Source organism: Amblyraja radiata, chromosome 6, assembly GCF_010909765.2.
Source record: "Amblyraja radiata isolate CabotCenter1 chromosome 6, sAmbRad1.1.pri, whole genome shotgun sequence".
Lineage (NCBI taxonomy): Eukaryota > Metazoa > Chordata > Chondrichthyes > Rajiformes > Rajidae > Amblyraja > Amblyraja radiata.
Window position 1 is genome coordinate 84,845,011 of NC_045961.1, and position 23,173 is coordinate 84,868,183.

General features: G+C 44.0%; 1 protein-coding gene across 1 annotated transcript in view; it reads left to right on the plus strand.

Annotated features, from left to right (window-relative positions):
• Positions 1-22,692, plus strand: part of ubac2 (UBA domain containing 2) — a 202,054-nt gene extending 179,362 nt beyond the window's left edge. The window contains exons 8-9 of the mRNA XM_033023082.1: positions 10,287-10,409; positions 22,249-22,692. Of these exons, the coding sequence (XP_032878973.1) occupies positions 10,287-10,409; positions 22,249-22,356 (231 nt within the window). The 3' untranslated portion in view covers positions 22,357-22,692. The remainder of the gene's footprint in view (positions 1-10,286; positions 10,410-22,248) is intronic.
• The last annotated feature ends 481 nt before the right edge of the window (positions 22,693-23,173 follow it).

A 23,173-nucleotide genomic window follows, 5' to 3' on the forward strand; every position in this document is an offset into this window, starting at 1 on the left:
ATCTATGCCTTAAAAATATCCACTGACTTGGCCTCCACAGCATTCTGTGGCAAAGAATTCCACAGATTCACCACCCTCTGACAAAATAAATTTCTCCTCATCTTCCTAAAAGACGTCCTTTAATTCTGAGGCTATGACCCCTGGTCCTAGACTCTTCCACTGGTGGAAACATCCTCTCCATATCCACTCTATCCAAGCCTTTCACTATTCTGTATGTTTCAATGAGGTCCCCTCCTCTAAAATCCAGTGAGTACAGGCACAGTGCCGATAAACGCTCATCATAGGTTAACCTACTCATTCCTGGGATCATTTTTGTAAATCTCCTCTGGACCCTCTCCAGAGTCAACACATCCTTCCTCAGATATGGTGCCCAAAATTGCTCACAATATTCCAAATGCAGCCATACCAGTGCCTTATAGAACCTCAGGATTCTATCCCTTTTTATGTATACAAGCCCTATTGAAATAAATGCTAGCATTGAGTTTGCTCGCTTTACCACCGTTTCGACTTGCAGATTGACTTTAGCCATGTCCCCGCAAAACACTGAGTTCACTGCACTCACGGCACCCCCTCCGAGTCCTCACCAGTGCTGGCAGCACCTCCATCTTGTTTTCTCAGCGACCTCACATTCCCCATGTGATGGAAGGCAAATAACTTATACCATCCTTCCTCCTTTTCTCCCGCGGTTGGGGCAATCGAAACTTCCTCAGTCGGGGCGATTGAAGCTCCCACAGTCTGCAATCGAAACTCCCACATTATGGCGATCGAAGCTCCCACGATCAGGGCGGTCGTACCTCCTGCAATCGATCCCTAACAAAAGGACCGCCAGCTCCATGATGTTAAAGCCGCAATGCAGACAGAGATACGATGAAAAAGTTGCATCTCCTTCGAGGAAAGAGATAAAAATAGGTTTCCCCCAACCACATAATACAAAATCTAAAAGCACACTAAAAACAGGCAAGTAAACACAGACAAAAACAGCAAAAGAAGAAATAGACGAGACAGGCTGTTGGCGAGGCTGCCATGTACGGCACCACGCAGTGGATACAATGAGATGGCAAATTTCTGGTGTTTACTTGGATTTTCAGAAGGCCTTTGATAAGGCTGCTGAACAAGATAGGAGGTAATGGTATTAGAGGCAAGGTACTAGCATGCATTAAAGATTGACTGACTGGCAGAGGGCAAAGAGTGGGAATAAAGGGACCCTTCTCTTGCTGGTTGCTGCTGACTAGTGGTGTTGCACAGGGGGGCGGTATTGGGTCCGCTGCTGATTATGGAATTTATGGCTTTTTGGCCAAGTTTGGGGATGATATAAAGTTAGGTGGGGGGGCAGGTAATGTTGAGGAAACAGGGAGCCCGCAGAAGTGCTTGGACAGGTGGGAGAGTAGGCAAAGAAGTGGCAGATGGAATACAGCGTGGCAAAGTGTACGGTCATGCGTTTGGTATAAGGAAATGGGGAGAGGATTTAGAAATCAGAAGTGCCAAGGGGCTTGGGAATGCTGGTGCAGGATTTCCAAAAGCTAAATTTGCAGGATGAGTCGGTAGTAAGCAAGGCAAATGCAATGTTAGCATTCATTTTGAGGGGATTAGAATATAAAAGCAGTGATATCGGGCGGCGGCGCTGAACTTTAACATCGGGAGCCTGGGATCTCTGCCGCTGAGATAAATCCATTGAAATCCATCAAATAATAAAATAATAAAATAATTTAATGGATGTGTGGAGGATGGTTGTCGTAATAGACAATAGACAATAGGTGCAGGAGTAGGCCATTCAGCCCTTCGAGCCAGCACCGCCATTCAATGTGATCATGGCTGATCATCCCCAATCAGTACCCCGTTCCTGCCTTCTCCGCATATCCCCAGACTCCGCTATTTTTAAGATCCCTATCCAGCTCTCTCTTGAAAGCATCCAGAGAACCTGCCTCCGCCGCCCCCTGAGGCAGAGTAATGGAAGAGGAATTTCTTTAGCCAGAGGGTGGTGAACCAGTGAATTCATTACCACAACAACTGTGGAGGTCAAGTCATTGGGTATTTGTAAAGCGGAGACTAATAGGTTCTTGATTAGTAAGGGTGTCAAAAGTTATTGTGAGTAGGCAGATCAATGGGGCTGAGAGGGAAAAACAGATCAGCCATTATGGAATGACGGAGCAGACTCGATGGACCGAATCGCCTAATTCTACTCATATGATCTTATGAACTTGCAAATGGAAGGAACAGCATCCCATATTCATCTTGGGTAGCTTACAACCTAACAATATGAACAATTAATTCTCCACCCTCTCTCACTCCCTCTCCTCCCTGTGCCCCACCAGAACGCACACTAATTTCTCCCCTTCCACATATTCCTTAAAATATAAGGAATATAAGCTTCAAAGTTCACATCTCTCCTCTTTTCACCTCTGGCCTTTATCGAACCATCCGCCTATCAAGCCCACCTCACTTCTGTCCACCTCTAACTTGCCAGACTTTGGCCTGTTCCTCCTCCATTCCAGCTTTCTTCTCCCCAGTCACACCACTGAAGAAGGGTCACCTATCCATGTTCTCCTGAGATGCTGCCTAATCCACTGAATTACAACATTTTATGTTTTTTTTAATATTATATCTGTGTTGTCTCTTTAATGTGGTTTCCCCGAGCTTTTCAAATATCAATTCTGAGTGACAGTTTGCTGACCTGTCGACCTACTACTACTTTCAAATGGATGTAAAGAACCAACTGCCCTTATTTCAAACAACACAGTGTCCAGTCAATGTCTTATTGTAGCCAGCGGAAACTTGTTTTGTACAAGTTGGCTGCTTTATATTCCGTATTAGACTGGTGACTATACTTAAGAGAGTGCCACATAGACTAAAACCTTTTAAGACATCCCAACATCATAGTCAAGGCTAAAAAACAGAGTCTTCCTTTCAACTTCTTTATTTAGTGTGCCACTGGCATTTTAAACTTGGTCACACTATGTGGAACTAATATTTATATTGTTATGTTCCTCCAGTTCTTTCATGGAATAGATGTGATATTTTTAGCTTCTTTCGAATAAGGAAATGTTCGTCAAGTTAATTAACCTAGAACAACCACATCGAAGCAATAGCCAAGAAAACCTCTACTTCCTTAGAAGGCTTAGGAAGTTCAGCAGTGTCCCTCAACAACTCTCACCAACTTCTACACATGCGCCGTGGAAAGCATTTTATCAGGCTACATCGCAGCATGGTTTGGGAACAGCCCTATCCAAGGCCGCAAGAAATTGCATGGTTGTGGGCGTAGTCCAGACCATTACACAAACCAATTTCCCTTCCGTTGACTCCATTTACACTTCACGCTGCCTCAGCAAGGCCACAAGTATAATCAAGGATCAGTCTAACCCCGGTCACTCCCTCTTCTCCCTTCTCCCATTCGGCAAGAGGTACACAAGTTTGAAAACACATACCTCCAGATTCAGGGACAATTTCTTCCCAGCTGCTACCAGGCAACTGAACCATCCTATCATCAATTAAAGTGCTGTCCTGATCTCCCATCTTCGAACTATCTTTAATCGGACTTTACTGGACTCTATCTTGCTCTAAATGTTATATCCTATATCTTGCATCTGCACACTGTGGACTACTTGATTGTAATCATGTTTCACTGACTGGATAGCGCGCAACAAAAAGCTTTTCGCTGCACCTCAGTACACGTGTCAATAATAAACTAAACAAAATGAAATTAAACCAAACGTAAGTCGGCCTAATTGGAAGCATGACTAAAGGGGCTGTCCCATTGTGGCGACCTAATTGCCGAGTTTAGAAGAGTTTAGGAGAGTTCGAAAAAGTATCATGTTGAAGACCTCCTTCGACTATGTAGAAGACCTCCATCGAGTATGTTGAAGACTAACTTCGACTAGCTTCAGGAAAATTGGACACCGAATAGTGGAGAATGAAGACGACCTCCTTTAATCTCCTTCGACCTCCCTTCGACTATGTTGAAGACTATCTACAACTACCTTCGACTACCTTCGAGTTCCTTTGACTACCCTAGATTACCTACGAATAACATGCCGACCTACTTCGACTAAACCTTCGAGTAAAAACAATATCGATTCTTTCCATGGCGACCTTTTTTTACTCGCGGGCATTTTTCAGCATGTTGAAAAATACTCCGCGACCTAGCTGAGGCCTCGAGTACGCGGGGACTACTCTCGAGCATGAAGGAGAGTTACAAAGACCTCCTAGGACCTTGTGTCGACCATGCTGCGTGTACGAGTCAAGGGCACTCTTCTAAACTCGCCAATTGGGTCGCCGCAATGGGACAGCCCCTTTAAAAGTGTTTCATTGTCATATGTATCGACAACAGAACAACGAATTTGGGGTCATATTTTCATTCCATGCAAATTTCTTTTGAAATTCAGTCCCATTTAAATCGCTGACGCCAATGTTTATGAGGGGAATACAGATTGCCACTTCCATGTACTGTAACTACTACAGATGAAAGACAAATCTCTAATGTGGCCTCCACATTGATGTTTATCAAAAAGTATGCTCTTCAGATTTAGACTCGCAAAAAGTTGCTTTACTGACCTTCTCTTTATTTGTCTTGTTTATTTTAATAAAGAGGATTCAACAGCATGAGCTAGGCTTGTTGGTGAGATGTTGAATAAATATTCAGCTTTCTTGGAGCTCATTGATTAACTAAACACTTTGGTGCTGCAGCAATTTGACACTTTCAGAGAAACAGGACTTGATAAAATGCAAGATCAAATGTCCCTGAAGGCATGACCACAGCACTAGCACAGCTGCACTCAGCCATCAGTAAGCAGCAGGATGCTTACCCCGACGGTGCCTTCATTGTTGCAGGGGACTTTAACCAGGTTGACCTACGAGCCACACTCCGCAAATTCCACCAGCATGTGCAGTGCCCTACCAGGGGCTCAAACACACTGGATAAAGTGTACACCAACATCAAGGACGCTTACAGAGCTCTCCCCTGCCCATCCCTGGGGCAATCCGATCACCTCTCACTGTTTCTACTGCCTGCATACAAACCCCTCATCCGCAAGACCAAACCTGCAATAAGGACGGTCAATATAAGGCCCGAGGACGCCACCCTACAACTCCAGGACTGCTTTGATCGCACCGACTGGGACCTGTTTGAACAACAGGCTACCAGTGGTACAGAGGTAGACTTGGAGGAGTACACATCCACTGTGCTCTCCTACATCAACTGCTGTGTGGAGACTGTCACAGTGGACAAGCAAATAAAGATGTTCCCAAACCGGAAACCCTGGATGAACAAGGAGGTTCAGGATCTGCTAAGGGCACGCAACAACGCCTTTAAATCCAGGGACACTTCTGCTTACAGTGCGGCCAGGTCGAACCTGAACAAAGGCATAAAAAAGGCCAAAGACTACAAGAGCAGCCCCGCCTGCCCCCACGGTGATATCACACTGGCCAACGAACTGAACACCTTCTTTGCCCGGTTCGAAACTGGCAACACCACCAGGAGTGGAATAACCTCGCCCATGGTGGAGGGACAGGCCTTAACACTGAGCACTCAGGAGGTACAGTGCGCTCTGCGTAGGATCAATCCACGCAAGGCTGCAGGCCCTGATGGAGTCCAGGGAAGGGTACTAAACGACTGTGCTGTACAGCTGGCGGAGGTATTCACGAGAATCTTCAATCTATCTCTATCCCTGGCAACGGTCCCCAAGTGCCTGAAAACAGCCACCATAGTGCCGGTGCCGAAAAAGTCCAAAGTCACCAACCTGAACGACTACCGCCCGGTTGCCCCAACTCCAATCCCAATGAAGTGCTTCGAAAGGCTGGTCCTCTCCCATATCAAATCCAGCATCCCTGCCTCACTGGACTCTCATCAATTTGCATACAGGGCAAATAGATCAACAGAGGATGCCATCTCTCTGGCTCTTCACACTGTCCTGACTCACCTGGACAGACAGGGCACGTACGTGAGGATGCTCTTCGTTGACTATAGCTCTGCATTCAATACGGTCACCCCCACCAAGCTCACCACCAAACTCCACCAGCTAGGCCTCAGCTCGCCGATATGTGATTGGATCCTGAACTTTCTGACGGAGCGACCGCAGGCAGTGAGACTGGGCCCGCACCTGTCCTCCACCATCACCCTGAGCACCGGCACACCACAGGGTTGTGTACTAAGCCCCATGCTCTACTCCCTCTTCACTCACGACTGTGTTCCTGCATTCGACACCAACACCATCGTGAAGTTTGCAGACGACACAACAGTGATTGGGCTGATCACCAACGGTGATGAAACAAAATACAGGGCGGAGGTGCAGAACCTGGCGGACTGGTGCACACATAACAACTTGTCACTAAACACCTCCAAGACCAAGGAGCTGATTATTGACTTCAGGAGGTCCCATAATGGAGAATACGCCCCAATCTCCATTTACGGGGAAAGTGTGGAGAGAGTGTCCAGCTTTAAGTTTCTGGGCACTCACATTTCAGAGGACCTCACATGGTCCACCAACACCGCTGCGCTGGTCAAGAAGGCACAGCAACGACTGTTCTTCCTGAGGACATTAAAAAAGACTGGTCTGCCCCAACAGCTGCTGACAACGTTTTACCGCTGCACCACAGAGAGCATACTAACGTATGGCATCTCTGTATGGTATCTCAGCTGCACGGAGGCGGAGAGGAGAGCTCTTCAGCGCGTCGTCCACAGAGCGCAGAGGATCATTGGGACACAGCTACCAGCCTTGGAGGGCATCTACCACACACGGTGCCTCAGGAAGGCTGTCAGCATCCATAAAGACTCATTACACTCCTGTAACGGTCTGTTCGAACTACTTCCCTCCGGCAGACGTTACAAGGCCTTCTACGCCCGAACCTCCAGACTCAGAAACAGCTTTATTCCAAGAGCTATAGCGGCTCTGAACCGGACCTGCTGAGTGCCCCCCACCCCTCCTGGACTGTCTCCCTCGGATGGCCACGACACACAGCTTATTTATTTATTTTACTTTTCTTTTTCATCGGTTGAAAGCTGCATACTAAATCTCGTTGCACTGACGTGCAATGACAATAAAAGATATTATTATTATTATTATTATTATTATTGCAGTTTGCTTTATTTTTCCAGCTTCCAGCTATATGCAATAATCATACCGTGATGGCATAATCAGAGGTTTTAACATTGTTTACAGAATATTGCTCAATCCTTGTCAGTAGTAATGCATTTAAAGAGATGAAGTTAAGAAAAGGAGAAATGAATATATTTTAATACAGATTAATACGACTTTTGCTTGCATAAGCCAGATAAGTGTCTAGCAACTAACAATGCAATGGGGTGGTGGGGGGAGTAGTTTTGTGCATGACATTTCTGGTTGATTCCCAGCTCCATGGTAACTCTGTCAGAATAATTTGCTTGTGTTGGCTCCAGGCGTACAATACTCAACCTTGCTTTTGAATCTCTCCATGTTTTACCACTTCCTATCTCAGTAGTTTCCTGCTGAGCAATAACCATTGAGAACTCAACTTACTGGCAATTCTTGTGCATTCCTGACTTTCATTTCTCCAACATGGACATCCCTGCCTTAAACAGCCAATCAGGAATTTTCTTTATTGTTCCTTTTGTCTCTCTATTCATTTAGCTGCTTTTTAAATTCTAACGTTTTACTATGTTTTTGGCTGCATGTCTAAATATCTTTTTACGGCATCAAATTTGGTTTGATGACCACTCCATATAACCATATAACCATATAACAATTACAGCACGGAAACAGGCCATCTCGGCCCTTCTAGTCCGTGCCGAACACTTATTCTCCCCTAGTCCCATCTGCCTGCACTCAGACCATAACTCTCCATTCCTTTCCCGTCCATATAACTATCCAATTTTTTTATTTATTTTTTTTTTTTTATTTTTTTTTTTTTTTTACTCTTTGAAATAACTTGGATATTTTGTATGTCAACTGCTATATAAATACAGTTTGGTATCAGTGGGGACGCAGAAACTTCATAATAAATGCCTGCCCACAGAAAATACGGAGAAAGACCTGATTTAACTCATTGCTAGGAGGCTGGTTCAAGGCTTACACTCCGTTAATTACTTGCGCTATACATTTTAGGGCAGCCCAGTGAAGCAGCTGATGGGGTCACTGCCTCACAGTGCCAGAGACATGGGTTTGATCCTGATTTTGGGTGCTGCCCACATGGAGTTTTCAAGTACTTCCATTGACCACGTAGATTTCCTCCGGGTGCTCCTTTTTACCTCCCACAACCAAAAGACCTGCATGCTGATAGATTAATTGGCCATAAGAAATTGCCTCCATGTGTAAGTGAGTAGTAAAATCTGGGAGGAGGTGTGGGGATGTGGCATGCATTAAAGTGGAATTATGTAGGATCCGTGTAAATGGGTAGTTGCTGGAAGCTGACTCCATGGACTTGTGGGCTATATCTCTATAGGTTTGCATTTTGGTTTTGCTGGATCGAAGAAGAATGGAAATAGTTTTATAGATCTCCATTAGACTGCTCATTTAACTGTTCACTTCTGCTTCAGTAACTGAATGCATATTTAGCATCATTGAGTGGTATAGCACAAATGAAGTCCATGCTGCCCATCACAGTGGTGCAGGCATTCCATCTACCCCAGCCACCAAGTCCGATTTCACTCTTCTACACACACGCCACCCCTCACATAATTATGTATTGAGTTTCCTTTTAAAATGTGTTAATGAACTTCACTGAACAAGGATTTGGAACTCTGAATTTCACACTATAATCAGCCTCTGTTTGAAAAATCTTGTAAGCATGCTTTGTGAAAGTCTGAAAAAGGGTCCCATCCGAAACGTCACCTATCCATGGCATCTAAAGATGTTACACCCTAAATTACTCCAGCGCTTTGTGTTCTATGTGTGAAGGTTAATGTGGGCCTGCTTTGTAGCCACTTGGGGAGAATTATCACTCATAATGATCTAGACTACATCTAACAATTTGTAGCTTCACAGTTGAGATTATATCGACATTTCTTTTCTGCGTATTGGTAGGAATCCAAAATACACAAATTATTTTTTGTTCACTCTTCATCACGCTCTCTTACTTTTCTGAGTCAAATGCACTTAATGCACCAGACTTAAACCAATAACTTTCATTTAGACAAGCTGGGAGAAAATAACTATCATGAAGAAACCCATTTGGCCAGTACAGCTGCTCCCTTTTTCCAGAGTACAAAATTTCATTTTCTCGTCAGTTGAACCAATTTATGTCACTTAAATTCAAAAGGTTCAAAGGTATTTTATTGTCACGTGTACCAATTAAGGTACAGTGAAATTCGATTTACCATACAGTCATACTAAAAAAACAACAAGACACGCAACTACATAAAAGTGAACATAAACATCCACCACAGCGTATTTCCCACATTCCTCACTGTGATGGAAGGCAATAAAGTCTAACCTTCTTCACTCTTTATTTTCCTGCGGTCGGGGCAGTCGAACCATCCGCAGTCGGGGCGATCGAAGGCCCCAAATTGGGGCAGTCGAAGCTCCCGCGATCAGGGCGGTCAAAACTCCTGTGGACTGTAGCTCCCGAAGCCGGTCCCTAATCAAGGGACCACGAGCTTCACGATGTTAAAGTCTGCAGACTCCCGTGGTTGGAGCTCCAAGGTCGGTCCCCAGCATGAGGCCGCCAGCTCCTTGATGTTAGGCCGCAGTGCGGACGGAGAAAAGATACGGAATTAATTTGTATCTCCGTTGAGGTAAGAAATTTTAAAAAGTTTCCCCAATCCCCCCTCTCCCACCCCCCCCCCCCCCCCCACCCCCACATAAAACAAAGCTAAAGATCACTAACACATATATTTAACACATACTAAAAAACAAAAAATAGAGAAAAGGACGAGACAGACTGTTGGAAAGGCAGCCATTGCGGCGCCAACCGGTGGTATTCTCCACAATAATTAAAATATAATGAGTGATAAATTACAAAATATTGAATGGGTAGGAGGTAATATTGTGTGTTAATTTTTGACTTCTGCTTGGATTAACCATTGTTTCTTAAATTTGGATTTTGTATCATGGAGCCTAAAAATTGGTTCACTTCCTTATACTTCAGTTAACTTTTCTTATGGGAGTTTGGCAAGAATGCAACAAGCAGCTGCCTTCACTTGCCTATTTTTATCTCTTCATCAATTCTTGTACTATCGTAGTATATGCCTCAAGAAAAAAAGCCGGCACTGTTGCATGTTAGGTTCAATGTACAGCGGGCCTTGCAGCGTTACTTTCTGAGAGTTGAGTAACAGAATTTATTGCATTGTGAAATCAGTTACATTTCTTTGCATTTTCCAGGGTGGTTTGATTAACTGGGAGAGGTTCTTTCCTCCACTACGCCGCAGATTGAATACCAACAACCAGCAACAAGATAGTGGACTGAACAGCCCTTCAATGAGTGCAGCAGTTTCTGAAGAACAGGTGGGCATTTCTGTGGTATAAAGCCATATTTTTTCTTTAAAGTTACACGCCTGTAAATCTAGGGTGCCTGTAAATCTAAAGTGCTGGAGTAACTCAGCAGGTCAGGCAGCAGCTCAGGAGAACATGGGTAGGTGACATTTCAGGTTAAGACCCAACGTAAGGTGTCACCTGCCCACGTTCTCCTGAGATGCTGTCTGACTGCTGAGTTATTCCAGCGCATTGTGTCTTTTGTTTTTTAAACTATCATCTGCAGTTACTTGTGTCTCCATGCTGTAAATCACATCATCTTTCAATATAAGCCTTTTCACGGGGGATATTTTGAATCGGGGTGGGGGGGTGTGGGGTGTCGAATGGGATAGTGGAGGATGGAGTTAAAGGGAAAGGGTTTCTTAAATGTGTGGGCGTAGAGACAGAGGGGTGTAAAATGAGGGTAGAAGCAATAGGTATCAAGGTGAAAAGTAAAAGTGGCAGGCCGGCAAATCCAGGGCAAAAATCAAAAAGGGCCACTTTTCAGCATAATAGTATAAGGGGTAAGAGTGTTGTGAAAACAAGCCTGAAGCCTGATTTGTGTCTCAATGCAAGTAGAATTCGTAATAAGGTGGATGAGTTGAATGTGCAGATAGCTATTAATGACTATGATATAGTTGGGATCACGGAGACATGGCTCCAGGGTGACCAAGGCTGGGAGCTGAACATCCAGGGATATTCAATATTCAGGAGGGATAGACAGAAAGGGAAAGGAGGTGGGGTAGCGTTGCTGGTTAGAGAGCAGATTAACGCAATAGAAAGGAAGGACATCAGCTTTGAGGATGTGGAATCGATATGGGTAGAGCTGCGAAACACTAAGGGGCAGAAAACGCTAGTGGGAGTTGTGTACAGGCCACCTAACAGCAGTAGTGGAGTTGGGGATGGCATCAAACAGGACATTAGAAATGCGTGCAACAAAGGTAAAACAAGTTATAATGGGTGACTTCAATCTACATATAGATTGGGTGAATCAAATTGGCAAGGGTGCTGAGGAAGAGGATTTCTTGGAATGTATGCGGGATAGTTTTCTAAACCAACATGTAGAGGAACCAACGAGAGAGCAGGCTATTCTAGACTGGGTATTGAGTAATGAGGAAGGGTTAGTTAACAGTCTTGTTGTGCGTGGCCCCTTGGGCAAGAGTGACCATAATATGGTTGAGTTCTTCATTAGGATGGAGAATGACATAGTTAATTCAGAAACAAGGGTCCTGAACTTAAATCAAGGTAACTTTGAGGGTATGAGACGTGAATTGGCCAAGATAGACTGGCGATTGATTCTTAATGGGTTGATGGTGGATATGCAATGGAAGGCATTTAAAGACTGCATGGATGAACTACAACAATTGTTCATCCCAGTTTGGCAAAAAAATAAATTAGGGAAGGTAGTGCATCCGTGGATAACAAGGGAAATCAGGGATAGTATCAAAACAAAAGATGAAGCGTACAAATTAGCCAGAAAAAGCAGCCTACCAGAGGACTGGGAGAAATTCAGAGACCAGCAGAGGAGGACAAAGGGCTTAATTAGGAAAGGGAAAATAGATTATGAAAGAAAACTGGCAGGGAACATAAATACTGACTGCAAAAGCTTTTATAGATATGTGAAGAGAAAAAGATTAGTTAAAACAAATGTAGGTCCCTTGCAGTCAGAAACGGGTGAATTGATCATGGGGAACAAGGACATGGCAGACCAATTGAATAACTACTTTGGTTCTGTCTTCACTAAGGAAGACATAAAAAATCTGCCGGAAATAGCAGGGGACGGGGGGTCAAATGAGATGGAGGAACTGAGTGAAATCCAGGTTAGCCGGTAAGTGGTGTTAGGTAAATTGAATGGATTAAAGGCCGATAAATCCCCAGGGCCAGATAGGCTGCATCCCAGAGTACTTAAGGAAGTAGCCCCAGAAATAGTGGATGCATTAGTGATAATTTTTTTATACTCTTTAGATTCTGGAGTAGTTCCTGAGGATTGGAGGGTAGCTAATGTAACACCACTTTTTAAAAAGGGAGGGAGAGAGAAAACGGGGAATTACAGACCAGTTAGTCTAATGTCGGTAGTGGGGAAACTGCTAGAATCAGTTATTAAAGATGGGATAGCAGCATATTTGGAAAGTGGTGAAATCATTGGACAAAGTCAGCATGGATTTATGAAGGGTAAATCATGTCTGACGAATCTTATAGCATTTTTCGAGGATATAACTAGTAGAGTGGATAAGGGAGAACCAGTGGATGTGTTATATCTGGACTTTCAGAAGGCTTTCGACAAGGTCCCACATAAGAGATTAGTATACAAACTTAAAGCACACGGTATTGGGGGTTCAGTATTGATGTGGATAGAGAACTGGTTGGCAGACAGGAAGCAAAGAGTAGGAGTAAACGGGTCCTTTTCACAATGGCAGGCAGTGACTAGTGGGGTACCGCAAGGCTCAGTTCTGGGACCCCAGCTATTTACGATATATATTAATGATTTGGACGAGGGAATTGAATGCAACATCTCCAAGTTTGCGGATGACACGAACCTGGAGGGCAGTGTTAGCTGTGAGGAGGATGCTAGGAGGCTGCAAGGTGACTTGGATAGGCTGGGTGAGTGGGCAAATGCATGGCAGATGCAGTATAATGTGGATAAATGTGAGGTTATCCACTTTGGTGGCAAAAACAGGAAAGTAGATTATTATCTGAATGGTGGCCGATTAGGAAAGGGGGAGATGCAACGAGACCTGGGTGTCATGGTACACCAGTCATTAAAAGTAGGCATGCAGGTGCAGCAGGCAGTGAAGAAGGCGAATGGTATGTTAGCATTCATAGCAAAAGGATTTGAGTATAGGAGCAGGGAGGTTCTACTGCAGTTGTACAGGGTCTTGGTGAGACCACACCTGGAGTATTGTGTACAGTTTTGGTCACCTAATCTGAGGAAAGACCTTCTTGCCATAGAGGGAGTACAGAGAAGGTTCACTAGACTGATTCCTGGGATGTCAGGACTTTCATATGAAGAAAGACTGGATAGACTCGGTTTGTACTCGCTAGAATTTAGAAGATTGAGGGAGGGGGGGGGGGGGGTTGGACAGGCTAGATGCAGGAAGATTGTTCCCGATGTTGGGGAAGTCCAGAACAAGGGGTCACAGTTTAAGGATAAGGGGGAAATCTTTTAGGACCGAGATGAGGAAAACTTTTTTCACACAGAGAGTGGTGAATCTCTGGAATTCTCTGCCGCAGAAGGTAGTTGAGGCCAGTTCATTGGCTATATTTAAGAGGGAGTTAGATGTGGCCCTTGTGGCTAAAGGGATCAGGGGGTATGGAGAGAAGGCAGGTACAGGATACTGAGTTGGATGATCAGCCATGATCATATTGAATGGCGGTGCAGGCTCGAAGGGCCGAATGGCCTACTCCTGCACCTATTTTCTATGTTTTTATGTTTCTGCTGTATCTCTTTTTCACTGATCAGCGATGTTGCACATATCTGGTTTTTCTTGAGGAAAAGTGCTTCAAAAGGTGGAAATCCAAAGTAAAATCAGAAAATGCTGGAACCACTCAGCAAGTCAGGCAGCATCTATGAAGGGACAGAAAGAGATTTCATGTCAGAAGCGAAGTTGGATACTTTTTAAGGCAGTGAGAAGCTACGCTATGAAAGGGCAGGGGAAGCTTCAGGAGGGAAAGAAATTAATGTTTGTTAGGAAGAACCATAGAGATTATGGTGTAAGACAAGAAGGGGTTTTCAAGAGTCCAAACGAGGTGTAACTGCTAGCGCCACTAAGCAGCAATAATATGGCAAACTAGACAGAGAAGGCATCATCCATTTCCCAGACATGGAATGGAAGATCTCAGAGTAGCAAAGAACTGCAGATGTGGTTTAAACCAAAGATAGACACAAAATGCTGGAGTAACTCAGCGGGACAGGCAGCATCTCTGGAGAGAAGGAATGGATGACGTTTCGGCTCGAGACCCTTCTTCAGACTAATGTCAGGGGAGAGGGAGATACATAGATAAGGAAGTGTGAGGAAAACAGGATGGAGATCAAGAAAAATGTAGAATAGATCATTGTTATCTGGGAGAAGGTAAAGGGTCAGTCCCACTTGGGCGTCATTTTTGCGTAATTTACGCAACATCATCTACGTGTCGTGTCATGCTGCGCACGTGATGCGCGCATGGTGCGCATTACGTGTGCGTAGTGACATAGGCAGTTGCGCGCGGTGCCCCAGGATTTTGAGATGTACAAAATCTTTGCTCGCCATCTGCGTGACGCGCAAATGGCGCCCAAGTGGTACAGGCCCTTAACAAAGCAGAGATAAAATGTAGTCAGAGACAGTAAGTCTGGTCGGAGAACTGGGAAGGGGGAGGGATGGAGAGAGAGGAAAATCAAGGGTTACTTGAAGTTAGAGAAGTCAATGTTCATACCGCTGGGGTGTAAGCTGCCCAAGCGAAATATGAGGTGCTGTTCCTCCAATTTGTACTGGGCCTCACTCTGACAATGGACAGAAAGGTCAGTGTGGGAATGGGAGGGGGAGTTAAAGTGTTTAGCAACCGAGAGATCAGGTAGGTTTTGGCACTTTAGGTGGATGATCTCAGGCTGGGGAGGAGAGTTGTGCAGTGGATGAACAGCAGAAGTGTTGGGCTCTGCAGTGTGCAGCGATAGAGTTGCTGCCTTACTGCGCCAGCAACCCAGGTTCGATCCTGACTACGGGTACTGTCTGTACAGTGTTTGTACGTTCTCCCTGTGACTGCATGGGTTTTCTCTGGATGCTCCGTCTTCCTCCCACACTCCAAAGACGTACAGCTTTGTAGTTTAATTGGCTTCTGTAAATTGTCCATAGTGTGTAAGGATAGTGCAAGTGTCACTGGTATCACTATGTGATCACTGGTCGACACGGACTCAGTGGGCAAAAGAGCCTGTTTCCATGCTTGTATCTCTCAAGTCTAAAGGTGTAAACCACCATTGGAAAGCAAGAATCTCCATACCAAGCAAGGGCCTACTCTTTCTCTGCTGTAGTCCTTACCGGGAAGATGGAAGCAATTGTGATGGTCTAAAGTCGTTAAATGATATTAGGCCCAGAATATTACAAACTGTAAAATTGACTGGATTAGAAATGTATCTTATTCATATGTAACAAAGCCGAAGTGACCAAGAAATGTCCTCCAGTTTCATAATATGGCTATACTGACGTCAACAGAACTGAACTTGCAGAGGCAAATGTATAAATATGTATCATTTAAATATTGGCCTTGTGGTATAATTTGAATGCATTTCCTCAATACTTTAACAGAAACAGAAAATGATGGAAAATCTCAGCTTCTCAGGCTATAAATATGTATCATTTAACTATCGGCCTTGTGGTATAATTTGAATGCATTTCCTCAATACTTTAACAGAAACAGAAAATGATGGAAAATCTCAGCTTGTCAGGCAGCATGAGTCGAAAGAGAAACACTCCAAGAAGGGTCTCGACCCAAAACATTATCCATTCCTTCTCTCCAGAGATGCTCCCTGTCCCACTACTACAGCTTTTAGTGTCTATCTTCAGTTTAAACCAGCATCTGCAGTTCCTTCTTATACACTCCACATTTTAGTCCTGCAATCCTTAGTCAGGCACCGTTTTATCCTATGTTTCTGTTTTCGTTTCTCATTTCCAGCCTTGGCATTTTTTTTTTGATCATCGATACTTTATTCCTTTGTAACAGACATTCCAACAGGAAAGCTAAAATGTTCATGGCATTCTAGCCCCTGAAACACAGATCGTTTTTTTGGCAGGTCACTGAATTTATATATCCACAGCACTCAAATTTCACAACCTTCCAAAAAACAACCAACACTGTAGGAAATACAATGAAAGGGCCAGCCAATGAGAGATGTAACTAATGGCATCCAGAATGTAGGGTCCAGAGAAGGTCATAGAGTTCTACAGCACAGAAACAGCCCCTCTGGCCCCAGCTTGCCTATGCCGACCAAAGTGCCCCTCCCAAAGTAGTCCCACCTGCATGCGTTTGACCCATAACCCACTAAACCTAAGGCTTGAACAGTGGACCGTTGGCAACGGCAACGGCCCCGTTCAAAGGCCCCGACCACAGCTGAACAAAGGAGGAATAAGACTGAACGTTATTGCCTTCCATCACAGTGAGGAATGTTGATTCCACTGTGGTGGATGTTCATGTTAAACTTTATTTTATGTGCTGTGTGTATTTTTGCGTTTTACTTAGTATGTCTGTAAGGTAACTCAAATTTCACTGTATCTTAATTGGTACATGTGACAATTACATTGAATCTTGAATCTTGAATCTCATGGGAATGATCCCAAGGATGATGTTGTGGGGTTAAGGGGATAAGGCAGGAAAATGGGATTAGGAGGCAGAGATGAGCCATGATTGAATGGCGGAGTAGACTCGATGGGCCGAATGACCTAATTCTACTCCTATAACTTGTGAACTTGTGTTTGGGTTAACATATGAGGGTGTTTGCTGGTTCTGAAATTGAATGGCTGAGATAGAGTGGACATGGAAAATATGTTTCCAGTAATGAGAGAGTCTAGAAGCAGAGGGCAAAACATCAGAATGAAAGAACGTAGCTTTAGAATGGAGATGAGGAGGAATTTCTTTAGCCAGAGGATGGTGAATCTGTGGAATTGGTAAATTCATTGCCACAGACAACTGTGTGGGCCCAGATATTTTTTTTTTGAGGGGGTTTAAAAAAAAATATATATTTATTAGAAGTTCAGTAAATTACAATACAATAGTACGCCAGATATATCTTATTAGATATTGGGTGTTTTTAAAGCAGAGATTGTTGTTCTTGATTCGTAAAGACATCAAAAGTTACGAGGAGAAGGCAGGAGAATAGGTTGAGAGAGAACTATAGACCAACCACGATCGAATGGTGGAACAGACTCGATCTGCCGAATGGTCTAAATTTGCTCCCATGATTTATGATCTTATGGTCTAATTTAAGATCATAAAATTCCCCATTAGATTATTTCATATTTATGATTTAAGATTTTCTTTCTTATTAAATCACTTCCTAAATTGTATGATGTTATTAGGGTCACCAGCTATTCTAAAGTAAAGTGAGTGATATCATAGATAGTGAAAATGGCTATCAAAATTACAGCAGGATCTTGATCAGCAGCGCAAGTGAGCTAAGGAATGGCTAATGGATGCAGATAAATGTGAGGTGTTGCATTTTTTGACAATAAATTGAATTGTATTGTATTGTATTTTGGAAGTCAAACCAGCCCAGGACCTTCACAGTGAATGGCAGGGCCCTAGGGAATGTTATAAAGCAGAGGGATCTCAGAGTGAAGGTGCATTGTTCCGTGATAGAGGCATCATAGGTTGATAGAGTCAGCGAGAAAGCTTTCAGCCTTGGGAAGTTGGGATGTTATGTTACACTTGTACAACATGCTGATGAGGCCGCAATTTAGCGTTGTGTTCTGTTTTAATCACCCTTCTATACGAAGGATGTCATTAATCTGGAAATAGTGCAGAGCTAGGCAGATTAGAGTAAGTCTTGGCATCATGTCCGGCACCAACATTGTGGGCCAATGTACCTGCTCTTGTGCTGTGCTGTGCTGTTCTAAGTTTTATTTTGCCAAAGAATTGCCAGCGCTTACTAGTGAGATTTCGCTCACTGAACTGTGGAGCACGTCCAAGGGGCAATAGCTGACTATTTTTATTTTTTAGGTTCTTAGATGGTGGACTTGCCAACTTTGGCTGGTATTATGTTGAGAGTTGACCTCTTTGAAGTTATCCCCTTGCCCTCCCAAAGTTACAATGTAACAGGAAAGTAAAGTCCATTGGTACTTGACTGGGGTTTTACCAAAGTCTTTACTTCCTTAGCACACCAGCTGTTATCAGGCAACTGAACCATCCTGAACCACAACCAGAGAGCAGTCCTGAACTACTGTCTATCTCATTGGAGAACCTCAGACTATCTTTGATCGGATTTGACTTGCTTTATCTTGCACTGAATGTTATTCACGTTATTCCCTTTATCATGTGTCTATCTGTACACTATAAATGGCTTGATTATAATCATGTATTGTCTTTCCACTGACTGGTTAGCACGCACCAAAAGCGTTTCATTGTACCCTGGTACACGCGACAATAAATTAAACTAAACTAAACTAAAACATTACTTGCTAATTTTCTGTCTTAACCAAATTGTTCATTTTTGACAGATACTCTTTGCTATATATCTTTATGTTGTCCCCTTAAGTAACAATCTTACTGACATGCACTCTTTAACCTCCAGTCGTCAAGGTATGTTTCACTGTGGTTGGGGATGATTTGCAAACTACTTCCTCGTCCCTGAGGTCTCTGACAAATTGGGTCTCCGAAATTCAGAGGTGGGAGGAATGATGGAGTTTTATTCTTAAAGTATCAGATTCTTCTATTTTGATAACTTGGTGACGTTTCCTTGGAAGAAGCCTTATACTCTGCAGTGTAGCCGTACATTTTGCAGCTGAATTGCAATGTTTGGGTCGCAGTATTACTGCCCTCTGCTGCTGGTAGATAGCTATACAGATTAACAAGAGCTTTTGTGAAATGGGGATGTGGGAGGCCATTAAGATCTTGTCCTAATTGACTCGTCAGAAAATTTTGAGTAGTTACGAATTTCTCCTATACAAAAAGCCAGTTTTGATACGTCCAACACTTTGTTGAAAAGTCCCTTATCGCACTTCCAGTACATTGTGAGCAGTAGGTTTCATTGCACTGAGTAACCACTGTAGCGTGTACACTTCTCTCTCATGCTTTATTCATAGGGACTGCAACCTTTTTTATGTGTGCGATTCACACAAAAAAACGTCTTCACTTGCATGAAATTACGGTACGCTTAAATTTTCAGATCATCCATCCACCTCTGTGCTTTAGCTCCCGATCGAATACCAAAAGATAGATTTATATTTATATTCATAACAACAATCTACAATTGTATAACACTGCCAGTCAATAAAGTAAGTTTCAAGTGGCATATAAGAGGAGAGAGAAAGAATATTAAGGGAAGTAATTGCATCAGCAAAACAAATATACCGTCCTTGTCCATACTGGTCTACATGTGACCCCAGATTTTCTCTAAATTGGTTTAGATTTAGAGATACAGCGAGGAAAATGGGCCCTTTGGCCCACCAAGTCCATGCCGACCAGCGATCACCCTGTATACTATCATTATGGACAATTTACCATTCTACCAAAGCTAGTTAACTGACAAAATCTGTATGTCTTTGAAGTGTGAGAGAATACCAGAGCACCCAAAGAAAACCCATGCGGTCACAGGGTGAACGTACAAACTCCTTGCCGACAGCGCCTATAGTTAGGATCGAACCAGGTCTCTGTCATTGTAAGGCTGCAACTCTACCGCTGCACCACTGTTCCGCCCCCACTTAACTGCTTTCTGAAATAGCCAAATAAATCTTACCCAGAATAGACAGAATCAAGAATCAGAGCACATAGGTTTAAGGTGAGAGAGAAATGATTGAATAGGAACCTGACGGAGGATTTTTTTGTGTGGGGTGTATATGGAATGAGCTGCCTGAGGAGGTAGTTGAGGCAGGTACTATTGAAAATACATTTGGGCAAGTTCATGGATAGGAAGGGTTTAGAAGGATATGAGCCAAACACTGGCTGATGGGACTAGCATTAATGGGCATCTTGCTCAGCATGGTCAATATGGACTGAGGGGTCAGTTTCCTGCTGTATGACTCTATGACTCTTTAGCTAGTAACACCTCCAATCACCATCCAAAACAATGATTTCCTCCATCACGGATGAACTGTGTTTTTATGTGAACCATCTGAAAAATACACAGCAAACACTCACCAACATGACAACTGCCAATACTTCCAAAACCCACGTCCTCTTCCACCAAGGAGAACAAAAGCCACACCAAAACCCTACAGGTATTTTGCCCACCCAAACCAAGGGCCTTGCCAGTGATGCTCATACCCTGTAAGTGAATATATAAGGAGATTGTACTGCATAAAAAAAACATTAAATACATGCAGGTTGTTCTTTTCCATAATGAATACTCATATTCAAAGATAAACATTTGAGGGTGCTGTAAGTTAGAATATTTATTTCATCCAGAACCTGTAATGTGCTGCCAGGAGGGGAGATGGAGGCAGATTCGACAGCAATCTTTGAAAGGGAGTGAGCTGCTTGAGGGGAAAAGCAAGAGCATAATACTGATTAGATTCCCCTTTCAAGAAGATGACACATGGACCAAATAGTTGCCCACCATGCTGAGTGGTTCGAATTAGGCAGATAGAGGATAGACACAAAAAGCTGGAGTAACTCAGCGGGACAGGCAGCATCTCTGGAGAGAAGGAATGGGTGATGTTTCGGGTCAAGACCCTTCTTCAGATAGAGGCACCGACCCAGTGCAGGACATATAATCAAGCTTCCAGTGTTCTTCCAAAACCCACGTCCTCTTCCACCAAGGAGAACAAAAGCCACACCAAAAACCTACAGAATGCCCTGTAATTCGAATACCAACTTGACTTGGAAATATATATGTCGTCCTTCATCATTGCTAGGTCTAAATCCTACAACTCCATACTCAAAAGCACCCACTTTTGACTTTTGGGTCTGGAGCGGGGTCGTACGTCGCCTGGCGCGGCCTTAAATGGCCGTGGAACTTACCAACGCCCGCCTGGGGCTTCAACATCGGGAGAGAAATGGTGCAGGGGAGAGAAAAGACTTTGCCTTCCATCACAGTGATGAGGAGATTCACTGTGATGGATGTTTGTGTGAATTGAATTGTGTGTATGTCTTGTAGGAAATTGTCTTTGTTTGTATGGCTGTGGAAACGGAGTTTCGTTTGAGCCTCACTGAGGTTCAAATGACATGTAATAAATATTGTATTGTATATTGTATTGTGTTGTGTTAGGTAGGTAGGGGGCGCTGCAGTGGCAGCAGCCTGTCAGCAGCGCGTTAGTTTTTTCAACTTTTTTAATTTTTTTAGTATGTTTTAAAGTATGTTTTTAATGTTTCTTGGTGTGTTTTGTGTGGGGGGTGGTGAGGGGGAAACCGTTTCGGCCGCCTCCTCCACGGAGAGGCGACTTTTTTCAGGTCGCCTCCACCGTGGCCTAACAGCAAGGATCGGCGCGGCCTTTCCACGGAGACGCGCCCGGGACTTCAGCGGCGGGCGCAGCGTGGACTCTCGGTGTGGAGCGGGTGAGCCCTCGCTGGAGGGGAGCGCTCCGTTTCGCTGGCCCGGGGCAGCCGGCAGCCTGAAGCCGCGCGCGGTCTGTACAGCTCCAGCTGGCGCAGCGTCTACAGCCCGGGATCCCTCGTGGGGGACCCGGGGGAAGAAGAAGCCATCACTGCCGGCCCGCGGCCAACTTCTACCGCGGATCCGGCGCGGACTTACCATCACCCCTGGAGGGTAGCTTCGACCGCCGACCCTGCAGTCTGCGGTGCTTCTGGCTGCGGCGCGGCGGGAACCTTAAATCTTCGACCGCCGGCCTGCGGCCTACACCAGCCTGAAGCCGCGGTCTCCGGTGGGGAAGAGCTGATCCTGGACTTACCTTGACTTTGACTTTGTCCCTTACCATCTGGACGCCCGCAGCAATGGCTGCGGAGGGTGGAGGTCCCGACCACGAGGGGAAATGGAGGAGGTCTGGCCAAGTTCTGTGCCTTCCACCACAGTGATGAATGCTGTGGTGGATGTTTGTGTTATATTTTTTATTGTGGTTGTGTGTTCTTTATTATTGTACCGCTGCTGACAACCCAAAATTCCACCGACCCTGGTTGTGTGGCAATAAATTCTATCAATTCAATTCAATTCAATTAAGGTTATATTTAATCTGTTGGTCTTGTTTGTCTTTCACAGGTGGCAAGACTGATGGAGATGGGGTTTTCTCGTGTAGATGTCTTGCAAGCACTGAGAGCTTCAAACAATGATCTTAATATGGCCACCAGTTTCCTGCTCCAGCACTGACAACGAATGGCTGAGTTGAAGGACTGTGTATCTGACTTCAATGCTCAATATATACACGTTGACTGGTACTTACTGTGCAGCATAACAATCAGAGTTATTTTTGGCCAGAAAAAGGGTTACCCGATTTAAAATTTGTAAGAGTTGATTATGTTGTGGCATCAAGTGCATATTTACTGTATGAATCACTAAAAGATATATGCCAAAGGGAGTGTCATAATGTCAATATTAAGGTATACAAGTTTTCAAAGGTGCAACATAATTGATTTTAATGGCACATTGGTATCTGATGTCTCAAATTGAATGCAAGTTGGCCAATAAAGTTGTTACCTTGATACAGATTGTTGTTTCTACACTAGCTCAATTATGTTAATCGTGAAATTTTAGAACCCTTCTTCCTCCTTTTTTCTCTCTTGCATTCTCTTGTTTTTCTCTCTCCTGCTTTCTTTTTCTTTCTCTTTGCTTACTCTTTCCCACTCTCACTTCTTTTGCTTACTGTTTCTCACTCTTTTTCTCAATCTTTTATTTACCCTTTTCAATAATTCTCCCTGTTCTCCAAGTTTATTCATAGCCAGCAGTATCTCTCTCAGCCACTCCCCATTCCCCATCCCAAGCACACTCTAACATATTAGGCTGTACCCTCCTACTGTCACATAAGAGGCCCAACATAAGCTTGAAGAACAGCACTTCATCTTCCATCTGGACATGTTGAAGCCATCAGGAACACATTATTCTACGACTTTCGATATCTCGATTTCCATCTGTATCAATTATCCATCTGAGATATTAGCAGCTTGTTTTTTTTCCCATTTAATTGCCT